This window comes from Etheostoma spectabile, unplaced genomic scaffold (genome assembly GCF_008692095.1).
Source record: "Etheostoma spectabile isolate EspeVRDwgs_2016 unplaced genomic scaffold, UIUC_Espe_1.0 scaffold00000263, whole genome shotgun sequence".
Lineage (NCBI taxonomy): Eukaryota > Metazoa > Chordata > Actinopteri > Perciformes > Percidae > Etheostoma > Etheostoma spectabile.
Genome location: NW_022602577.1, coordinates 31610 through 52026, shown reverse-complemented (window position 1 = coordinate 52026; position 20417 = coordinate 31610). Strand labels below are relative to the sequence as shown.

General features: G+C 40.0%; 1 protein-coding gene across 1 annotated transcript; it reads left to right on the top strand.

The window, feature by feature from the left end:
* The first annotated feature begins 208 nt into the window (after positions 1–208).
* Positions 209–20411, top strand: LOC116674439 (kinesin-like protein KIF1B). The gene is given in 33 exon segments (XM_032506916.1): positions 209–355; positions 465–482; positions 1398–1546; positions 2195–2373; positions 2724–2861; positions 3470–3490; positions 3990–4241; positions 6685–6803; positions 7300–7385; positions 7781–7910; positions 8203–8356; positions 8639–8697; positions 8700–8728; positions 8815–8933; positions 9097–9152; positions 10989–11097; positions 11867–11933; positions 12167–12251; positions 12629–12691; positions 12694–12733; positions 13160–13186; positions 14116–14230; positions 14330–14463; positions 14578–14639; positions 14730–14875; positions 15052–15211; positions 15214–15311; positions 15446–15517; positions 15802–15923; positions 16005–16157; positions 16363–16555; positions 16815–16933; positions 17039–20411. Coding segments are annotated over 29 exon segments (2955 nt in total). The 5' UTR covers positions 209–355; positions 465–482; positions 1398–1546; positions 2195–2373; positions 2724–2739; the 3' UTR covers positions 17082–20411.
* Positions 20412–20417: the final 6 nt, after the last annotated feature.

Genomic DNA, 20417 nt, shown 5'->3' with positions numbered 1-20417 from the left:
GTAATAAATGTTATCCTCACAGATCTTCAAGTCATCTGTAGCTTTCACTGCTAGCGTTTTTAAATACGGTACATGCAGTATATAAAAACACCCTTATATGTACTATTTCATCCATATCATTTTTATCCATGCATCATTTGGAACAATAACCAAAGTTTTCAGAACTGGTCTTTAATGTCGAAAAACTGCATGTATGTTTGTAAGAATTGTCCATGTTCTCTTCCCTCGTCCCTATGTGTTGGTGTCCAGGTGTACGAGAGCAAATTGCAGGAACTTCAGAAACAGGTGGAGACTATTTCTCTGGTAGCTGAGACACCTGATGAAGAAGAGTTGGAGGAGGAGGAGGAAGAGGAAGGTGCGTACTGTAAATCTTTAGTCATGCAGAGATTTCTTTACTTCATGTATTTAAGCCCAAAAAATATATAAATAAAATTGTTTGTTTTCTCTTCCACATTTCTGTCCAGAACCTAGACTTCTGGGATGTGCGTATAGTATTTCCTCTTTCATGATCAGAAGACTTTAATATCAACTTCATTCAGATTCATTCAAATCAGTTAATATTTCCATACTAATTACGCATTTAAGGTATTAAGTCAAACTAGTCCATAAGGACAGTATTCACTAATTACTTTGAAATAAAACATACTACTAATAATAGACCATACTTATTGTTTTTCAAGTTTAGCCCATCAACTACAAATTGATAATAATTGACTGGCAACAATTTTCCAAAGCAAGTCATTATGCAAAGCAAGCAATGAATGTATTTTTACAAATTTCCAGGCAGCACAACACATTTGGACTGAGAAGGACATCAAGTGTCTGACTTGATTGATAATAAAGTCCTAATTTTATTCCTGTGTTAACAAACATTATTAATATATTATTTCACCAAACCTTTAACAGCATCAGAATGATTAACATAGACTCCTTATGCATTTAGAGTCATCTCATCCATCAAGGTAATATGATGTTAAGTTGTTAATCAAGTTGAGAGCAATAGCAGGTTCCCATCATGTTTTGAATTTTGGTGATGGGGCTAAACCTTTCCTTTCATTTAGATAACAGCCTGTGGCATATATAGAGAAATTACAAGCATTTCTTCCCTGTTTGTCTTCTGGATTTGATTTTCCTAAAATAGTGCTTTGGAATTTAGTGCTTTTCTGCAGATGATAAATTCTGATCTTGGAGGTCCCTGAACACATCATAAAGAAAAGCTTTTCAGTACAGTCACTGCTTGCAAGAAGTATTGACTTAAAGTAAAGGTGACAACATATTCCACATGATGGATTGAAGGCAGTAATGTAAAGAACACTGGGTTTTTAGTTTGGCTAAAACAAGTAAAAGTGCATGCGCGCACATGCGTGCGTTTTAACATTGGCTGTGTCTCCCTGCAGTGCCATGGACTCAGCACGAGTTTGAGTTGGCTCAATGGGCTTTCAGGAAGTGGAGGTACCATCAGTTTACCTCCCTCCGTGACCAGCTGTGGGGAAACGCCGTCTACCTGAAGGAAGCCAACGCCATTAGTGTGGAGCTTAAGAAGAAAGTAAGCAAAAATTATATTTCAGTGTACTTAATCTTAATTTAGCATTGGTTGAAGGTGGGTTTTCCAGCTTTGAAAAAGAAAAAATTATGAACTTAAGTTATAAATAAATATTTTGAGAAAAAAACACTTTGAGACTTTCTAAAGGAGTGATGTTAAAAGCTAAATGAAACCTGTGCGTAAATGAAGATGTAATTTAGTGATTCTAAATGTTGTTCCTTTAATCCCATAATTGCCTGGCAGCCACGTTAACCATCCTGACAGCCATTGAGCCTTGGGTTTGGGATGTTCAACTGTGAATCTTCTTGCCCAGTTCTAGGCTCTTCATGATTGATAATGGAGATGGGTCTTAGGACAGGGTTTTGCTTCTATCTGTGATTTATATCCAGGGTTGTTAATTAGTTTAGCATTTTGCCCCAAAAAGGTTCTGGGAAGAGAAAGGCTTCAAAATGAAGCACGGAACGGATTTGTTTGACTTTTCCACCCAGATATATGCAGTTAAATAGAACTAATGACAAAATAAATCTTGGATAAAGGGTCAGTGTTGTCAGTCAGGATCCGGAAGTCAGAATGGATTCTCATGCTTGCTTTTTTTCTTGACTTGGCTTGATGTTTATTCTTACCTTTTCAACCACCTCTCCTATTCTTCAGGTCCAGTTCCAGTTTGTCTTGCTGACGGACACACTGTACTCGCCGCTTCCCCCTGAGCTTCTGTCACCAGAGCCAGAGAAAGAGCGTGACTCCAGACCTTTCCCCCACACCGTGGTGGCTGTAGAGGTTCAGGACCTGAAGAATGGAGCCACACACTATTGGTCCCTTGATAAACTCAAGTAATGCCAATACCATATTTTAAACTAGTCCTGGTTGTAGTTAGATGTTTTAAAATGTAAAAACTTAGCCAGTGCAACATGTCATCTATATTGCCCAGTCAGATTTTTAAATCATCAGTCTCTACAGTCTGCTTTTGCTCAAAGGTTTTTCAGATCTCAATTTTCTCAATTCCTCATTTCTCAATCAGCCTGTTGTCAGATCATATTTCATGCCTTCAGTACCAGAATAAAATAGTACAATAAATAACAATAAATTATGAGACCGACATCTGTACATCTCCTCCATCCATCCATTAGGTGAGCCATGTATTCTTTCTATCTGCTTAAGTGCACTCTGTCATCATTTGCAGGCAGAGGCTGGACCAGATGAGAGAGATGTATGACCGTGCTGGAGAAATGGCCTCCACAAACCAGGAGGACGGAGAGGGCTCTCTGACAGGAAATGACCCCTTCTATGATCGCTTCCATTGGTTTAAACTTGTGGGGAGGTACGTAATGCAATTACATACAGAAGATACTGTATACGTACAATGCTGCATATTTTACTGTAGTTGATCACCAAACATCCTGACATCCTGTTTGTCTATTGGTGCCTGTTTGAGTTCTAAGTTATCGGTTTTGTTTTTGTGGCTTCATTCAGTCAGCTTTTGTGAACCATTTCTTTAAAATGAGTCCATGCATTTACTTACGTTTTTAATTTTTATGGTCAAATTCTGTGTCATGTGTATAAGTGATATCACATGTTTTGGCATCATTTATGTCTGGTGCAGGTGTATGTTTTGTTGCGCATTATACATTATTTTGTTTTTGTCATGTTTATTACTTGATGTTTCATTTGTGATTTGATATGGTGTTCTTGATTTCATGTCACATAAAAAATTTTCATTTGATTTGACATCACATTTTTTCACATCACATTTGTTTTTTATGTTTGTTTTTTTACCATAAATGATGTAATTTATCCGTTGTATTATTTTGCTGTCTGTTGCCATTCTCATGTTGATATCCCTTCCAGTTCATACAAAAGCTTGGTAAGAACATAGTGGATTTGGATAAAGTGGAAATGTGTGGCATTTTGTATTTAATCCTCTTTCAGCCAGCATACATTGGACGATTTATATGTTAATCCTTTTAAAGTGGCATTTCATTTTGGTATAAAATAGTCCTGTTTCTATAAATTGTTGTGACACCCAGCAGCTTCTTGTAATACCGGCTCTTTATTAAATGAATCCTTCTGTTGCATTTGCAATGGCTTCAAAGTAGTAGTATTAGAAAAAATAATTTTCTTAATGGATTTGGTTTTGCTAATCATCAAATTACCACCAGATTGATGTAAGCATGTGCCGTCTTTGCCAATGAATGTATGACTGCTGTTGGTGGTTAATTACTTTTTATTCTAATGATACAAAAACATGTTTATATTTTTTATATTATTGCATGGTTGTATGTTATTTGTTTTAACAAACTAACAAGCAACATAACATTTGTGAGAAAACAATGCCAAAGTGAAATGTCACATCCTATACTTAATGAAGTGGCCTGTTTAACTCTTCTATTACGCCATTGTTAACTTTCCTTGGTTCTTGCCACTGTACCCAAAATACCAACCCGTTCAGCTCCCCCATCTTCCACGGTTGTGTTAATGAGCGCCTGGCCGACCGCACGCCCTCGCCTACCTTCTCCACTACTGATTCCGAGATCACCGAGCTGGCGGACGAGCGCCAGAGCGAGATGTCTGACTTGATTGATGATGAGGCTTTTGTGGATGACACCAGCTCAGATGCTGGCACTGAAGAGGGCTCGGATATCTTCAGTGATGGCCAGGACCCCTTCTACGACCGCTCACCCTGGTTCATCCTGGTGGGAAGGTTGGTTCTCCACACAAAGTCTGGGACTGGAGTTTGGGAGTTTGGCTTGGTTCAGTGTAGTTTATTTTTAATTGCACAGGTGTAGGTTGAAGTGAAACAAAGTAGGGTAATACCTAAATATTAAAGACTGCCGGTTAGAAAACACTTCCTTTTAAAAGGTATGGAAAAACACATGCAAATGAATGATAACAAACATTTTATAAAACAGGTTTCATTGATGAATTCATGTTCGGCATATGTCTATGAAGATAAGATAGTAGATGTTCAGTAGATGTGGAAGTACATTCAATATATCATTTCATGTATTATTTTGGGAGCTGGCAAGTATTAAAAAATGTGAGCGAATACTAAGCATATTCCTTAATAATTATCAGCAAAGCCCTCCATGGAAAGAGAATAATTTCAGAATCAAATCATGTATTCATAGCAGCTTTGCTGAGATAAAATAGACCAGTTTTAAATTTAATATGATTAGTCATGCTTCTGTGCTCACAGGCCTGCTTTGTATGAGATACTTTTAATTTAGAATGAGTTACCAAAAAATTGAAAAGCCACCATTCTTTTCTCTCCGCCTCCCAGCTTGATGGCTCACCAACTGCCACCATTGCAGCGCTGACTGTATTAACTCCCATCTGTGTGTGGACTACATGTATTTGCTCAGTCTAAGTTGATTAGCTGTCTGTCATTTTATTTTTTAATCCTTTAAACTTGTTTTGATTTGTTTTGATTTTTTTAGTAGTATTCATAACAATGTATAATTCATTTGGTTTTATAACCCTGTTTGTCTTAACATTGCTCCTGGAATGTATGTTAGATAATATTAATTCACTGGTAGTTGACAGTCACATAACCATGCTTATTTGTTTTTGTTTTAATTCATTGTCAAGATGAAATAATGTGCTGCAGCAGCATTTGAAATCATAGCACACGTACCGAGGCTGTTACCTGAACAGCACAAACGTCATAGCTGAGTGATAAACAGCCGTGCTAATTGTGGCAATGCAGGCTACAAGCCAACCAGACTATAAAACAGACGTAGCTCAGCTAGCTACCTCGTCACTGTGACTTCAGATATTGTACAGATTTATATCTCTGCTTGGCCTTGAGGCTCCCTGCAGGAGGAGGGGCGGGCGACAGGAGAAAGAATAGAAAACCAGCAACATAAGAGAATAGGGGATAACAAATTTGTTTGTGAAAGACTTAGAAAGGATGGTGTGTGTTATGGTTGACTGTAGCATAATGAGTAGAGGTAGGTTTTCAATCTAGATTTAAAAATGTCAACTGATTGAGCTTCTTTAACATGTAGTGGGAAGCCATTCCTGAGATGAGGGGCTCAATAGGAGAATGCTCTATTACCAAAAAAATGTTTGGTTTCTGGGGGGAATGACCAAGAGACCAGCATAAAGGGAGTGCATGCCATTTATATTGTGTAATAAGCTCAGATAAATGTGTGGCCATGTAGGGCCATATATGTTAAAAGAAGAACCTTAAAATCAGCTCTAGCTCTCGCACTGGGAGCTGGTGTTATGTGACCATATTTTCTAGTTTTTGTCAGTATTCTGGTTGCAGTGTTCTGAGCAAGTTGAAGGCCTCTAGTGGCACAATTTGGAAGACCAGAAAAAAGGACATTGCAGTAATTGAGTCGGGAAGACACAAATGCATGGATTACAGTTTCAGCATCTCAAAATGATACGATGGGTTGAATTTTTGCATTGTTACTGAGATGGGAAAAATATTGTCTTGGTAATAGCCTTGATGTGAGAGGATCAAAAATCACACCAAGGTTTTTAATGCTCGAGCTTTCAGAGATAATTCAACCATCAATATTAATACACAGATTCTTAAACAAGTGACCATGTTTCGACGGTCTTACTGCTAATAGCTTTGTTTTTGTCAGCATCTATTTTATCAAGCCCTGTTTTATCTTACTCTACAAAACAAAATGTCAGTGAGTGTGTGAGTTAGAGACCATGTTACAACACAATAGACCACTCTTTCACAGCCTTCACTGCTGCCTCCCAGACAATCTGTCGTCACCCCATCATGCATTTTAAAAATAACGTGTGTGGTTTGAACTGCTGCAGATATCAGTACCCTGGAGCAATTATAATTCATGTTCATATGGTTTTGCTTATTCCTTAACATAATTGTCACTAATATTTTACTGTATGTTATAGTAGTCTGCACTAGAATTGTTTGTGCTCATTATGATGTTTAAATCATTGGATAGATAGAAAGTTGTCTCTTTGTCACTACTCGGATGATTTAAAATTTTTCATTTAATTTGCTTTGAATGGGCTTAAAATAAATGCAAAAGATGGCAGTTCTATGACAAAACATACACTCTCATAAATACAATTTGAATGTTCTCTGGATCCAGAGACTGCAGTTGTTCCATCCTGCACCAGAATCAGGTTTTTAAGTCTCTCTCCTTTACTCTCAGAGCTTTCGTGTACCTGAGCAACCTGCTGTACCCTGTACCACTGGTGCACCGTGTTGCCATAGTAACAGAGAAGGGCGAGTTGCGTGGTTTCCTGCGTGTGGGGGTCCAGGCTATAGCTGGTGAGTAATTAATGAGATTAATGAGCGAGACTGTTAGGATCTTCATGCAAAGGCTACATCCTGCTAATCACTCATTTAAGATTCACTTTAATGTCCCACATTGTAGGAAATTTGGATTGGGCTTCCACCCATGCTGTATCAATAAAATAAATTCCATACCGTATGCATAAAAAGACACAGCTAGAGGAACAAGAAACATATCTCAGAACAAAAAATAATAACACACACTGATGCTAAATACGTCCGTGTGATATTTCTTTGTGAAGCTAGCTGATTGTTTTAGTTTATCTTTCTGAGAAATAATACAGTTATGTGTAGCACTTTGGTTCTAACTTCTATTATGATATTAATGTTAAAATGTTTTGAAAAGCCACAGATGTGATGGCAAGAAAATTCCCCTTAGATTCCCTGTGTATTCCTTTTGATGTGCTTTGACAGTTTAAGGCAACTGTGTCTGCAATAGATCCTGATAAAAGTAAGGTTTGTCTCTTTGTAGCTGACGAGGAGGCCCCGGACTATGGGTCAGGAGTTAGACAGTCAGGAACCGCCAAGATTTCCTTTGATGATGAGTACTTCAAAAAGGTAAGCCCTTAGTCCTATGAAAGTAGCTTTAAACTTGAATACTTACTTTTTTCTCTTTGTGAGAGAGTGGGAGTACAGAGGAGCTGAGTGAAAAGAGTGTTAGTAAATAAATGATAAAACAATGTTTAATGCAAGTTTACTTTCCCTGTTGAAACATGAAGAAAAGAACGAAAATTCAACAAAACAAAAACAACTTCCTCTGCTGTTTATTAATTTCCTTTTGATTTTTTAAAGACACATAAGAAATATAAAATGTTCCTCCTTATTCATCCAATATTGCACAATAATATATGCATTCACACAGATGGAGATGTGTTTATTCATTTTCTCCATACCAGCTATATACTAACGTCCTCCTCCTCCTTCTTGCATCTATCTCCTTTTTGTCCAATCAGAATGACTTTCCTTCCATGGTGATGACCCGTTCCGGCTTGTCCCTGGAAGAGCTGCGCATTGTGGAGGGTCAGGGCCAGAGTTCAGAGGTCATCACACCCTCAGAGGAGCTTAACAGAATCAATGACATGGGTACGTCTGCCAGACCTTCACGTCTCCACCTCGTAAAGTTTGACCTCTCAGCCCAATGGGAAACCACTTGGCAGATGGTCCTGTTAAATGCAAAAGAGGGCTCCGACTGTATAGTCATGGAAATGAGACTGATGTAGTTTTTCTTACTTTGTGAAGGAATGTTACTACAAATACCAAGCTTCGTATTGTGCGGAAACCAGTCTGATTGAGTTGTGCAAAACTCTGCAGATACCAAGGCATAATTGCAGGTGTAGCTCAAGTCCTCCTAACCTTCCCCTTTGGCTTTCTTTAGACCTAAAGCTGGGTAACAACGGAGACACCAAGCTGAGTTGTGGTGACGGTCTGGCAGGCCAGCTGGAGGTGGGCAGCATCTTTACCTTCCGTGTTACTGTGCTCCAGGCCAATGGCATCCCACCGGAGTACGCAGATATCTTCTGCCAATTCAAGTGAGTCCGCAATACTCAAAAATAAACTGTTGGGTAACTTGATCTTACTATCAAAGCTTTACAGTTATAAGCAGCATTACTAAGGGAGAAACTAATAAATAGCAATATTATTACTAAAGTAAAATATATTTTCATAAAATGTTGTGGACTGTAGGTTTGAAAGTCATAAAGAGCAATGCTAGATTCTAGAAATTGATGAGATTAATGTCTTTTGTACCATGAAGAAATACCCTTATCTTGTTTACAAATAAAGGTGACACACTCATTTATTTATTTTCTTAGTTTCTTGCATCGTCACGACGAAGCTTTTTCCACTGAGCCTCTGAAGAACGCCGGCAAAGGAGCCCCCTGGGCTTTTACCACGTCCAGAACGTGAGTGCACATGCTCACACACACACGCACACAAGTTAGAGTTCTGTTTATTCATTTTGACAACCCAATTTGTATTGTTGGCGCAGGTTTCTGTTGAGGTCACAGAGTCCTTCATTGAGTACATCAAGACCAAGCCCATTGTGTTTGAGGTGTTTGGCCACTACCAGCAGCACCCGCTGCATTATCATGGACAAGACCTGATCAGGTTGGTAAATGAAGAAATGATTCTGTGGAGATGCTGTATAACTTTAAAGAATGTTTTCTTATGCTGTAAATATTCATATTTGGTACACTAGATGGATTTCGATTTGTTGGATTTTTTTCAAATGGTTTCTGTATTTTAAATTAATTGTCATTTATTTTAACAGTCCTCCACTACCATCAAGGAAATACTACCCTATTCCCATGCCTTTGTCTAAACCAGGTAAGAATTTTCATCTCATCACACCACATACTGCAAAATGTTCTGCTCCTGTCACCCTCATTTCAGCATGTTTCTTCTGTTTGCTATGAGTATCTCAGCATGCCTCATATTTTCATCCACTTTTCTTTCATTTCTCTCTTCCTTTGGATTTTTTGTTTTTGTCTCTTATTTAATCACTCTCACACCATCCATAATCCTCTTACCCAACGCCATCCTCACTCTTTCAACTCCTGTTTCACGTCCCCTTTAATTCTTTCACCATTTGTACTATATCGTACATTGAAACCCCAGACCATACACGTAAGATAGAGTTGGTCCGCTACCTGATGAGCGGCTATGTGAACGGCAAAGTGCTGGACACGCTGTCCGAGCACGCCAACGCCCTGGCCTCCTCTGCCGTGGCCAGTCTGGAGGACGAGGCTGACCATCTCTCTCACTTCATCTTCCTCCCGGTGCCCAATGACCCTGTGCTAATTGTCCCAGGCACCATGGTTGGTATAGCGGACACTGTAGTAGCTAAGGCATTAGATGCACCCGTGTTGTATTAGTTAGAATAGCGTGTTGCTTTGCTCATGTGGCGCTCTGTAACTGGAGGCAGTAGCCTCACAAAGCTCTGCAGTGGTTATGCGGGCTGCACCTCGCTCGCTCGCTTTAGGTCTATTTAGCTCCAGTTAGCTCAGTCCAAACCTCCCATGTCGCTTACAAACTGGCCTGAGCTGACACCTTCAGGTACATCTGCTGCATATACTGAATCTTGAGACAAATGCTAAAATGAGTATTTGTCATCATCATAGAACATCACTGACATAGCATTCACAGCATAAATCAGAATCCAGAGGCTTAAACCTTTTTAGGTTTCAGCTGCAGTCCAATTGGGTATTTTTCATGTGGAATAATGTTCATTTCAACCATATTGAACACAAATGAATGTAGCTGTGTGCCTCTGAGATTCAACTGGAACATAATCCTGAAGTGTCAGGCAGCAGGGTGCTGTCAGTGGTGGTGTAATCTGTCATTTAGCTTCTCATAGCTAAATAAGTATGTGCAACTGTGGGTTTGAGTATAATATGTTGTATTGCCTGTTTTCTATGTCCAGCTTACTTCAGTAATAATGGACTTAACACCCTTTTTAAAAGTCCCATGGCATGGAAATTTCACTTTGTGAGGTTTTTTAACATTAATATGCATTCCCCCAGCCTGCCTATGGTCCCCCAGTGGCTAGAAATGGTGATACGTGTAAACCGAGCCCTGGGTATCCTGATCTGCCTTTGAGAAAAGGAAAGCTCAAGTGGGCTGGAATCTGGAATCTGCTAAGGGGAAAGGTTACCTCCCCTTTCTGTGCTTTGTCTGCCTAGAAAATGTGGTCCATCCATGAGAAAGAAACATTATGGCTTGCAAACAAGCAAAGCATGGCAGTTGGTCAAGGCCACACCCCCACCATCCACCATCCACCTTGCCTCCCCTCTCTCCTCCTCAATAGCATTTAAAGCTACAGACAAAGAAATGGCACATACTAAGGAAAGCTCATTGTGGGACTGGCTCTTGTGGCTGTAATTCTCCACCAAGGCTGCATTTCAGGAAAGAGACTTCAGATATGGTATTAGGGGACCACTAAAGTCTATAGAAAAGCATCCAAAAAGTAGCATGTCATAGGACCTTTAAATATTGGTAAAACAGTACATGTGTGGGCTGATCAGCAGTCAGCAGTGTGTTCACATCTCATATCCAGCCTCCATTTATTAACCCAATTTATATAGTTAATATTTATCACCTTTTTTCATTCATCCCCCGTGAAGTAACATTTTGCGTGTGCGTGTTTGTGTGCGTGCTTGTCAGTTCCAGCCACCAAGTTGAACACCATCACCAAGTCTAACCTGGGTCATTGTGTCAGCAAATACGACCTGCTGGTCTGGTTTGAGATCAGTGAGCTGGAGCCCACTGGAGAGTGAGTATCTACACATCATGTCATATTCACATACAGAAGCAAATAGAATGTTATCAAATACTTCATGGTCTTGTGTCGTTTCAAAAAGGCCCATGGTGTGAAATCTCAGATTCATTCTTCTTTCTTTCAACTTGAAACAGTTATGGTGTGTTTCCCAAACAATACGTTATAATACTAGGTAAGGAATATACTGTAAATAGAGCAAACTATTAAAGATGTACACAGACTCTCATATTTTGAGAAATAACACATGTAAAATATGTTCGTTGATGTCAGAACCTTTCAGTACTTACTCGATATTAGCCATGGCCACAAACACAATAAAAACCTGATAGGTCAGGTTCATAAAATTGAAGGTTTTTGTAGGAGTTGGAGGTATGAGAGTCTGTGGATCTCAGAGCTCTACTAGGGCATATTCCAGCAGCATATGAACAGTAAGTCAGTGTAAACTCCATGGAAAAAGTTTTAAAAGGTCCAGCTTTGAACCAGTATAGTCATTAATAGAGCCTTGGTAGCTAAGTCGTTACAGCGCATGAAATGAAACCGCAACATCCTGGGTTTGATTCTGGCCTTGGGACCTTTTTTGTGCATACCCCTCATACGCAAAAAATATATTTAAAAAAATATATATACAGAATATTTCTCGCTTATGTGGGCCATGTTCCCAATGGTGGATATCTTAATTTTGAATGCATCAAATACTCCTCTAAAAATTACCATGAGATATATTCTTTGAAGTGTCCAGGCCATGACCTCCTCTCTTCCACAGGTACATCCCAGCTGTAGTTGATCACAGCGGAGGTCTGCCCTGCAATGGCACCTACCTACTGCACCAGGTACTGGAGATCGACACAATTCCTTCTAATACCATGCTAATCATTTATGTTATGAAGTCAACTGCATTGCAAATACTTTACACATACAAAAGCAAAGGGAATGTCATTCCCCCCCCCATGTAAACCAGTATATAAGAATAATTCTTATTTACAATAAAACCTTCAGAAAATGAATTTAGTTCTACAGGTAGCTGTGTCCACTCTGATGCTAAGCTCTGTCATGTGTTGTTCAGGGGATCCAACGAAGGATCACGGTGACTCTCATCCATGAGAAGGGAAGCGAGCTTCACTGGAAGGACGTTCGTGAGCTGGTCGTGGGTGAGCAGTCTTTTTCAGGGATTACTAGTCTTACCTTCCTTTAGCAAATGGGCACCAGATACACAAAACACGGCTGTTTCACGGTAGAAGAATGTTGCTACATTATTGTTAGTTTTCTCAGTAATAATCCCGTCGGGAGAGTTGTCTGTTTCGCCTCTCTTACAGTAATTTATACTGTAGTTGATGGACGAAATAATTACATTTCACATTTTACGCTTTGAGCTGCTGACATTTTTGACCAGAGAGGCTGATGAGTAAGCAGGTGTGTGTCTTGCTGCTGGACACTATGACAAACTGGCTGTTAAACAACTGTGGCTGAGTTCCTATATTAGGCGTTTATAATCTATAATGTGTTGTGCTGCTCTGTGTCCCACCAGGCCGCATTAGGAGCAAAGCTGAAGTGGACGATAGCGCTGCAGATGCTGTCCTGTCCCTCAACATCATTCTGCCAAGAACATCAAGTCATCCCACAACTCCAACAGGTAGCTGAAATGCCCACCAACATACTAATTACTATGTCATTAATAATTAACATTTTAAGTTTTAAATCGATTTATTGGTGCTAAGTTTGCTGCTTGTTTTCTGTATGATTCTTACTTGTAAGCCTAACTTAGAGATAATTTTTTTTTAATTCAGCAAATAACTCCGTTATTTAGTGAGTTTTCCAATATTGCCACATGTTGTTTTTTCTTCAAAACAGTTTCAGGAAACATTTGTGTATTGTCGTTGTCTTTATATTTGCTAAAGGCTCAGCGGGATCATTGCATGACCATTTCCATTTTCATTGCTGTTGATTTCCCTGTTAATTTGCTCCATTGTCTCTTTTGCCTGACTTTCTGTGCTTCTGTCTTTTTGTCTGTGCACTCTCTTTTTCCTCCTGCTGCGGCTGGACTCTTGATTGTGCTCAGGCTTTCTATTGATAAGGATATTGATAGGTACAAGTGACCAGAGAACATAAGGCTCCTTCTGTGAAAGACCTTTATGCTTCTTTACAGCCCTTTAGATTAATAGAAACTAGTTTTCCACAGTATGTGTTTTTTGTTGGCATGTTGCATTAGGTCTGCCTTTATTTGCATCAATATATAACATCTGGAAAAAAAAGAATCTCATTCAAACTTCTTGTTGGACAAGTAAAGGCAATCTTACATGCAAATGCAAAACCCTTTTTGTATTAGTTTGTGTCATGGTATGTGACCTTCTGTGGCACCCAGATTCCAATTGAATGCTTTCCTCTCAGCTGTTATTCACTGTGTGAGTTGTAGCTCAATAACAACCAAGGCCGTTGAGGCACCAACAGGGCAGCCTGACTTTCAGTCAGTGGCGAGAGTGCCCCCTGCCGCCAAAGACAGGAACAGTGAAAGATCCTGACAAACAGTAAACAGTCTTGAAATCTATTCCTTTTAGTTTATATATATCTGTAAAATAGTCTGATGGCCTTTACATTCATACTGAGAGGTATATTATTTGTATCATAGATTAACATGACATGCAAAACACATACACCCTATATTGTGTCGCTTTTGGGTTTGTGCCAACAAACTCCCCTCATTTCTGACACCTATCGCGTTGTGACTATTGTCGAGCTCTCACTTTGGTGTGCTTCCTCACATCTTGTCATGACTAAGGAAAAGTGTGAGGACCACTTCAGTCACTGCACAGTGTTCACTGTCATCAAACAATATCTGACTCTGTGTGGTTATTTACTATATTAGACTTGTTTTGTTTCTTGTAGTTCAATCACTGCTGATGTGTTCACACCTACACACCATGTTGTTAACAAAGCACTGAATGGGACTTGATGACACTATGTTAATTCCTCTGTAATTCTGTTGATGAGTGAAGGTTATTTGGTTTTCCCCTTCAGGACTTTCTACCGTTTCGAGGCAGTGTGGGACAGCTCCCTGCACAACTCCCTTCTGCTAAACCGAGTCACTCCATATGGAGAGAAGATCTTCATGACCCTGTCTGCGTATCTTGAGGTCAGTCATTGCCCTTTTGTGTTGTACCTTTTTGCATTGAGCTCAATGTTTTACCCCTCTGGATGTATCTAACATACTCGCTGTGTGTCTTCTTCACAGCTGGACCATTGCATCCAGCCTGCTATTATTACCAAAGACATCTGCATGGTCTTCTACTCCAGAGACGCAAAGATCTCCCCTCCCCGTTCCCTCAGGAACCTCTTTGGGAGTGGATACTCCAAAACCCCTGACTGGTAAGACTTTAGCCCGCCATATTGTGCCCATTTTTATCACCCAAATTAAAGACAGTTGGATCATGTTATATCCATACAGTACTCTTGAATATAATCTCCTCTGCTTCATTACAGCAATCGAGTCACTGGCATCTACGAGCTGAGCTTGTGCAAGATGTCTGACACTGGAAGCCCAGGTGAGCAGCCAACATCAAGAATTGTTTTTAGGACAAGCTGCCACTTTACCACAATTCCTATGAGAAACTGTGTGTTTTTGTCCTGAGCAGGGATGCAGCGCAGGAGGAGGAAGATCCTGGACACTTCTGTGGCTTATGTGCGTGGAGAAGAGAACCTGGCCGGCTGGAGGCCTAGAGGAGACAGTCTCATCCTGGAGCACCAATGGGAGCTGGAGAAAATGGAGCAGCTGCATGAGGTGGGTCCCTAAACATCACATTCACCTTTACCAATCTTAAAGAAAAAAAGTCTTTTGACCTGCCAGAGCTTTGTTTTGTGTCCACACAGTGTCCCTGTCTAATATCCCCCTGAAAGAAAAACTTAACTTTAAGGAAACTTAACTTGTACCTAACCCCGCCCCTGTCATTCGCCCAGGTGGAGAAGACCCGTCACCTGCTCCTGCTGAGGGAGAAGCTGGGAGACGATGGTCCAGTGGGAACAGCTCCTACCACCAAGTCCCTGAGTGAATTCCTGTCCCCCAGCATGAGCTCAGGCAGCTTGTCCACCTCAACCTCCATCTCCTCGCAGATCTCCAGCACACCTTTGAAAGCGCCATCACGCCCAGCGAGAGCAGCGGCTACGACTCCACCGACATTGAGAGCCTAGTGGATCGTGAGAAGGAGCTAGCTACTAGGGTAAGAGCAGATTCAGTGTTATGGGATACTGACAGTGAGGATTTACTCATTGCTGCATAGTTGTCAGCTGGCAGCTGCTACCTCTCCTCCCTTGCAGTGAACAGATCAGACTCATCTTTGTTCTTGTTCTGTAGTGCCTGCGCCTCCTGACACATACCTTCAACAGTGAATATAACCAAGTGGTTAACAGTATCAGTGACTGCAAGGTGAGTAATAATAGGAAGGAAACTTAAACTTACTTATTTTAAAAGTAGTTTATATATGTACAGAGTCTGGTTTACATTTATCTCAGTGCTCATATTCTGTAGTGATGTAGCAAATAGGCAACTGACCCTTGAATGAACATCTACTTTTTGTCACCTAACAGTTACTTTAGTATTAGCAGGTCACTCTCCAAATAATTATCTGTATTTTTCCTTTTTGCAGTGTTTGCCTCAGAAACATAAAACCATGTGTTTAACAAATATTTCATGCTCTTGTTCCCCCTCAGCTGTCGGACATCTCCCCAATGGGACGTGACCCATCAGTGACCAGCTTCAGCAGCGCCACCCTCACCCCCTCCTCCACTTGCCCTTCTCTGTCTGACTCCCGCTGTGGTTCAATAGACCAGAAGTAAAGCTTTAACACAAAATTCATTTTTGTAGTTTGTCTTCGTCGGCACTGTGATGCTAACTTGGTGTGCTTTGTTCTAAGGACCCCAGAGAACAGCTCCCGTGCCTCCAGTCCCTCGTGTTCAGACTATGAAAACTTCCCGATGGTTCCCACTCTGGAGACCTCGTACCTAGCACGGGCTGGAAAGAACGAGTTTCTCAACTTGGTGCCTGACATTGAAGAAATGAGGCCAGGGTGAGTGCTGACATGTTAGCTCTTTGGCTATTATGTTGCAGTCCAAACAAAAATAGATTATCCTGTTTTCCATCCAAGCAGAAAATATGTGAATTGATTTCTTAACCTGGGTGTTTTCAACTGGAAAAAAACAACAGACAGCTCCTTTTGATAAAAAAAAAAAAACAACTTTAACTGATCTCTTTTGTTTGTTGCTCCTTTTTAGATCCGTAGTTTCCAAGAAAGGTTTCCTAAGCTTCATGGAGCCACGCTCCAACTCGTGGGTGAAGCACTTTGTGGTTGTGCGCCGGCCCTACGTCTTCATCTACAACAGCGACAAGGACCCGGTGGAGCGGGGTGTCCTCAACCTCTCCACAGCACAGGTGGAATACAGTGAAGACCAGCAGGCCATGCTCAAGGTAGAGTTTCAAGTGTTTCAAGTGAAGTTCAAGTGTATTCCTGCTTCTTAACATCTAATTTGACACTGCCAACAAAACTGAACACTCAAAGTAAATACTTCCCTTGATAAAAGAAGGGTTCTGCATCGGGTTTATCACAGAAATGTGAACAAAATACCAACTTTTCACAACTATTCTCCTTTATCAACCTAAAAGCTATATAGATAGAAAACCTACAAGACACCTGCAGCATAACAAATATTTGATATTTTCCATTCAGACTCCCCACACGTTTGCTGTGTGCACAAAACATCGAGGAATCCTGCTGCAGGCCAACAACGAGAAAGACATGAACGACTGGCTGTACGCTTTTAACCCCCTGCTTGCAGGAACAATAAGGTACACACACACACTTTTCTTACGCTATCCTTAACAGGAAGAAACTCAATATTCTTCAGAAACTGTGTTCTGGTCTCATCACAAAAGAAAATCCTGTTCCCACAGATCAAAGCTGGCGAGGAGGCGCAGTGGCCTTATGAAGAACTGAGTGGGTTGACCGGCACACAGGAAACCATGGCTTCTATTGTTTCTGGAAAGCCTTTTGAACATACCAAGTGTTAACACTTATTAATCATTGTGATTCTTGACAGTTTTCTCTTGTAAGTAGACTTGTGGCTTAAGTCTCCTTTCATGCGACTAAAAAGTTTCAGTTCCAGAGAAATTTGCCTCCCCCTCTCCCTCCAACAACCATCTGCCAACTTAGCTTTTCTCCTCTCAATTTCTCGTGCCCTCTCCTACTCAGCTTTTTGTGTTTTTGTTTTTATGACAATGTCTAATTTTGTTCCGCTTTGTTGTCATTCCCTATCTCCCTAACTAGTAGCATGTTGTAATAGTCTACTTGTGTGTGCACGATTCTTCAGAAACTGTTCTTTCTGGCCACTAATTTTTGTTTGCCAATCATTTGTAAAGAAATTGTCTCTATCAGTGTTATTTGACTCCCTAAAGGAGTTCAATTTTATTTTCTGGTTGTTTCATTTGTTTTTAATATGCCCTCACGAGAACTGCAGCAGTCCTCAGGTGAACTCCAGGTTTGCTTACTCAAAAGAAATTTAAACAAATCAGATAATCTACAGTTGAACCCATGAAGGGAAAATATACAATTTTCTCCAATTGATGTATTGCTTTTTATTCTGCTACAGAAAGCAAGGCTACTTCAAGATCTATTGCTGCTAATGAATTCATAGGTTTTTCTTCTATTTGTGAGATTTGCATCAGGCCATCTCCTCTAGCTTCCCCTCTGCCATCTCCTAAATGGCCTTTAGCTACAAAATGTTAAGTCTAAAAAATGTGTCCCAACTCAGCGAGACCTGAGGTCAGCGCTGGATTCCCATGTGATAGTTAGATCCCACTTTTCAGTCCGTGCAGATTCACCAACGCCAACCCTGATAGTGCCGTCAGTCAAGCGATTACTTGCAATCATGCATTTGTGTCAACATCAAAAATACATGCTAACGTGCAAAAAAATGCATGAGGATTATTTCGTATCTCAGCAGTGAAAATGTGTCAATGGATTGTTCCCGCAGGAGTAGATATTTGTCCTTGTCCTTTTGCTATTTCACATCAAGAAAAAAACAGGGTGGAGGTGGAGGAGGAAGACGGACGGTACTCTAAAAAGAGAATTTGTACATACAGTCTGTTTGGGATCAGTGGGGTAGTTAACTTTCATTTAAGACATTCCTCTCAGCTCCTTTAGCAGTTTTTTTTTTTTCTCATACTAACTTGTTGCGACTCGGATCCCAAGAGAGTCTCAACATTTGCTAATATTTAGTTGATCCATCACGTACGTGTGATACCGAAGACTAAAACAAAACCTGGTGAAATGGGAGGAAGAAGTAAGAAAGAAGATTGAAGTTGCAATGCTCTAGCCTTGATGCAAGTAGATAAGTGATGAAGCTGCTAGCACATAGCCTGCAGGACAGATAATGTATAGTCTGTCTCATGACTCCCCTCACTGTCATGCTAGTGTCAGGTAAAATCTCTAAAGTGAAGTACTTACTGCTCAGCAGTACCACAGGTTACCATGTGTTCCTTTTCTATTTGTGTTTCTTGAATTGAAACTCATCTAACTCTAATTGGGTTGACGTTTTTTTTTTTTTTAAATAATTAACATTGTTTTTTCTATTATGCTTTTAATCATTCCACAGTGAAGTTTTATACGAAATGTAACCAAGGGCATTTATTTTGTTGTAACCAGCTGTGTTGGTGTTTAACCTTATTTTGCACATTAACACATATCTATAGCAAGACGAGGGCAGATCACACATGTTGAGTATCAGGAACACTGAAAAGAGCACATATCAAGGCTACACTGGATAGCTGTTTGTTAGACAGAAAGAAGTAATATTAAAAGGATGACATTATCAAAGGGTTTATTTCTGTTATTGTTTATAAAAATATTTGCTCTGTACATTGTACCACAGCTGTTACATTTGGCTCTGGATAAATGATGCCTCTGTCTCTTTAAATGGTAGATGTGTGAAAAGCACAGATGGGCATTAAACACTCTGGCCAACCAACCAGTAGTGTGCCTACTGTATCCTATGGAAGACAAATAAAGGTTGAAGGTGTGGTAACAGAGGCAGCCATCGCCTGTTACAAATATTAGTGGAATTATTGGTGACATATCTTCATCGTTTGCTGATGTAAAGACAGAAAACATTTGACTCAGAAGTCCGAATGAGTAAAAATGGCGAGTGTCACTGCCCTCAGGTCAGCCAACCTGCTGGTCAGAGAAAGGAAAAACCTGCTGAGTTGTTTCTGGGAAAATGTTTCTTCTGTCATGGAAAAAATAATAACGAAAAACCATCTATGCACTGATGAAGGCTCTAAGTGCAAGGTACCTCACGTTAACCTCAGCGTACTGTGTGAGATATGGATATGTTGGAGCAAACATTTTCACTTTACTGACTAATTTGCAGAGGTGTATCATTTTGGATTGTGTATTTATTGTTTGCAATGTATATATTAGTTTGCAGCTCTTTGCACATATTAATAAAAGGTTCAACTAACTGATCAAATAAAGTCTGTGCGGTTTAGTTGTGCTACTCAGAGTGAACCAAATGACGTTGTGGCAGCCTCTTCCAGTCTGAACTGGGAGAGCGTTGAATGCACTATGAAGATGTGTTTTTCCATCATTTAAAAAAGGTCAAAAAAAGAGAATGACTAAAATGTAACCCACTGCATCTTTTTCAGAGGAGGTGAGTTACATTAGTGCTTCCTCTTTATTAGAAAGTGGTTTGAGTGAAGTCTGCTTTTGATTTGAAGAATATTTACTCACTACTCATGCTAGCCAGCCACTTGAATTATAACAAAATAAGGTTGGTTTTTAACTCGTTTTATTTTTTTCTAATATCAGGGAATATAATACAAAGTAGCTAGTGACATCTAAAATGACAGTATACTATTGTTGTGCTGGTGTCTTTCTTCACCTCAACACTTTATTTTTTCCGTTGATGCCTTTCAAAACAAAACTAGCCATGATATTTTCCATCGTCCCCTCTGGCTGTTACTGTTATATCAGTTAAACTGCATTCCCTTTGAATTTGTTCCACCAAAAGAAAAAAGACAAACCACGACATTATCACTGTACAATATTTGTCAGACTGGTTTCATTTTCATACTTATTTTGTAAATATCTGTGTTGTATGGAGCTTGACTTAAAATGTAAATATGTTTACTGTATTTGTAATTATTATAATCCATTCGCTGTATAGCATAGATGTGTCATGCAGATATCCTAATTCTGTGTATGGTAATCTTGCACCATTGAGCTGTTTAGTGAATGAGGCAACAATAAAAGTGCAAACTGTGCATTAGCTGCCTG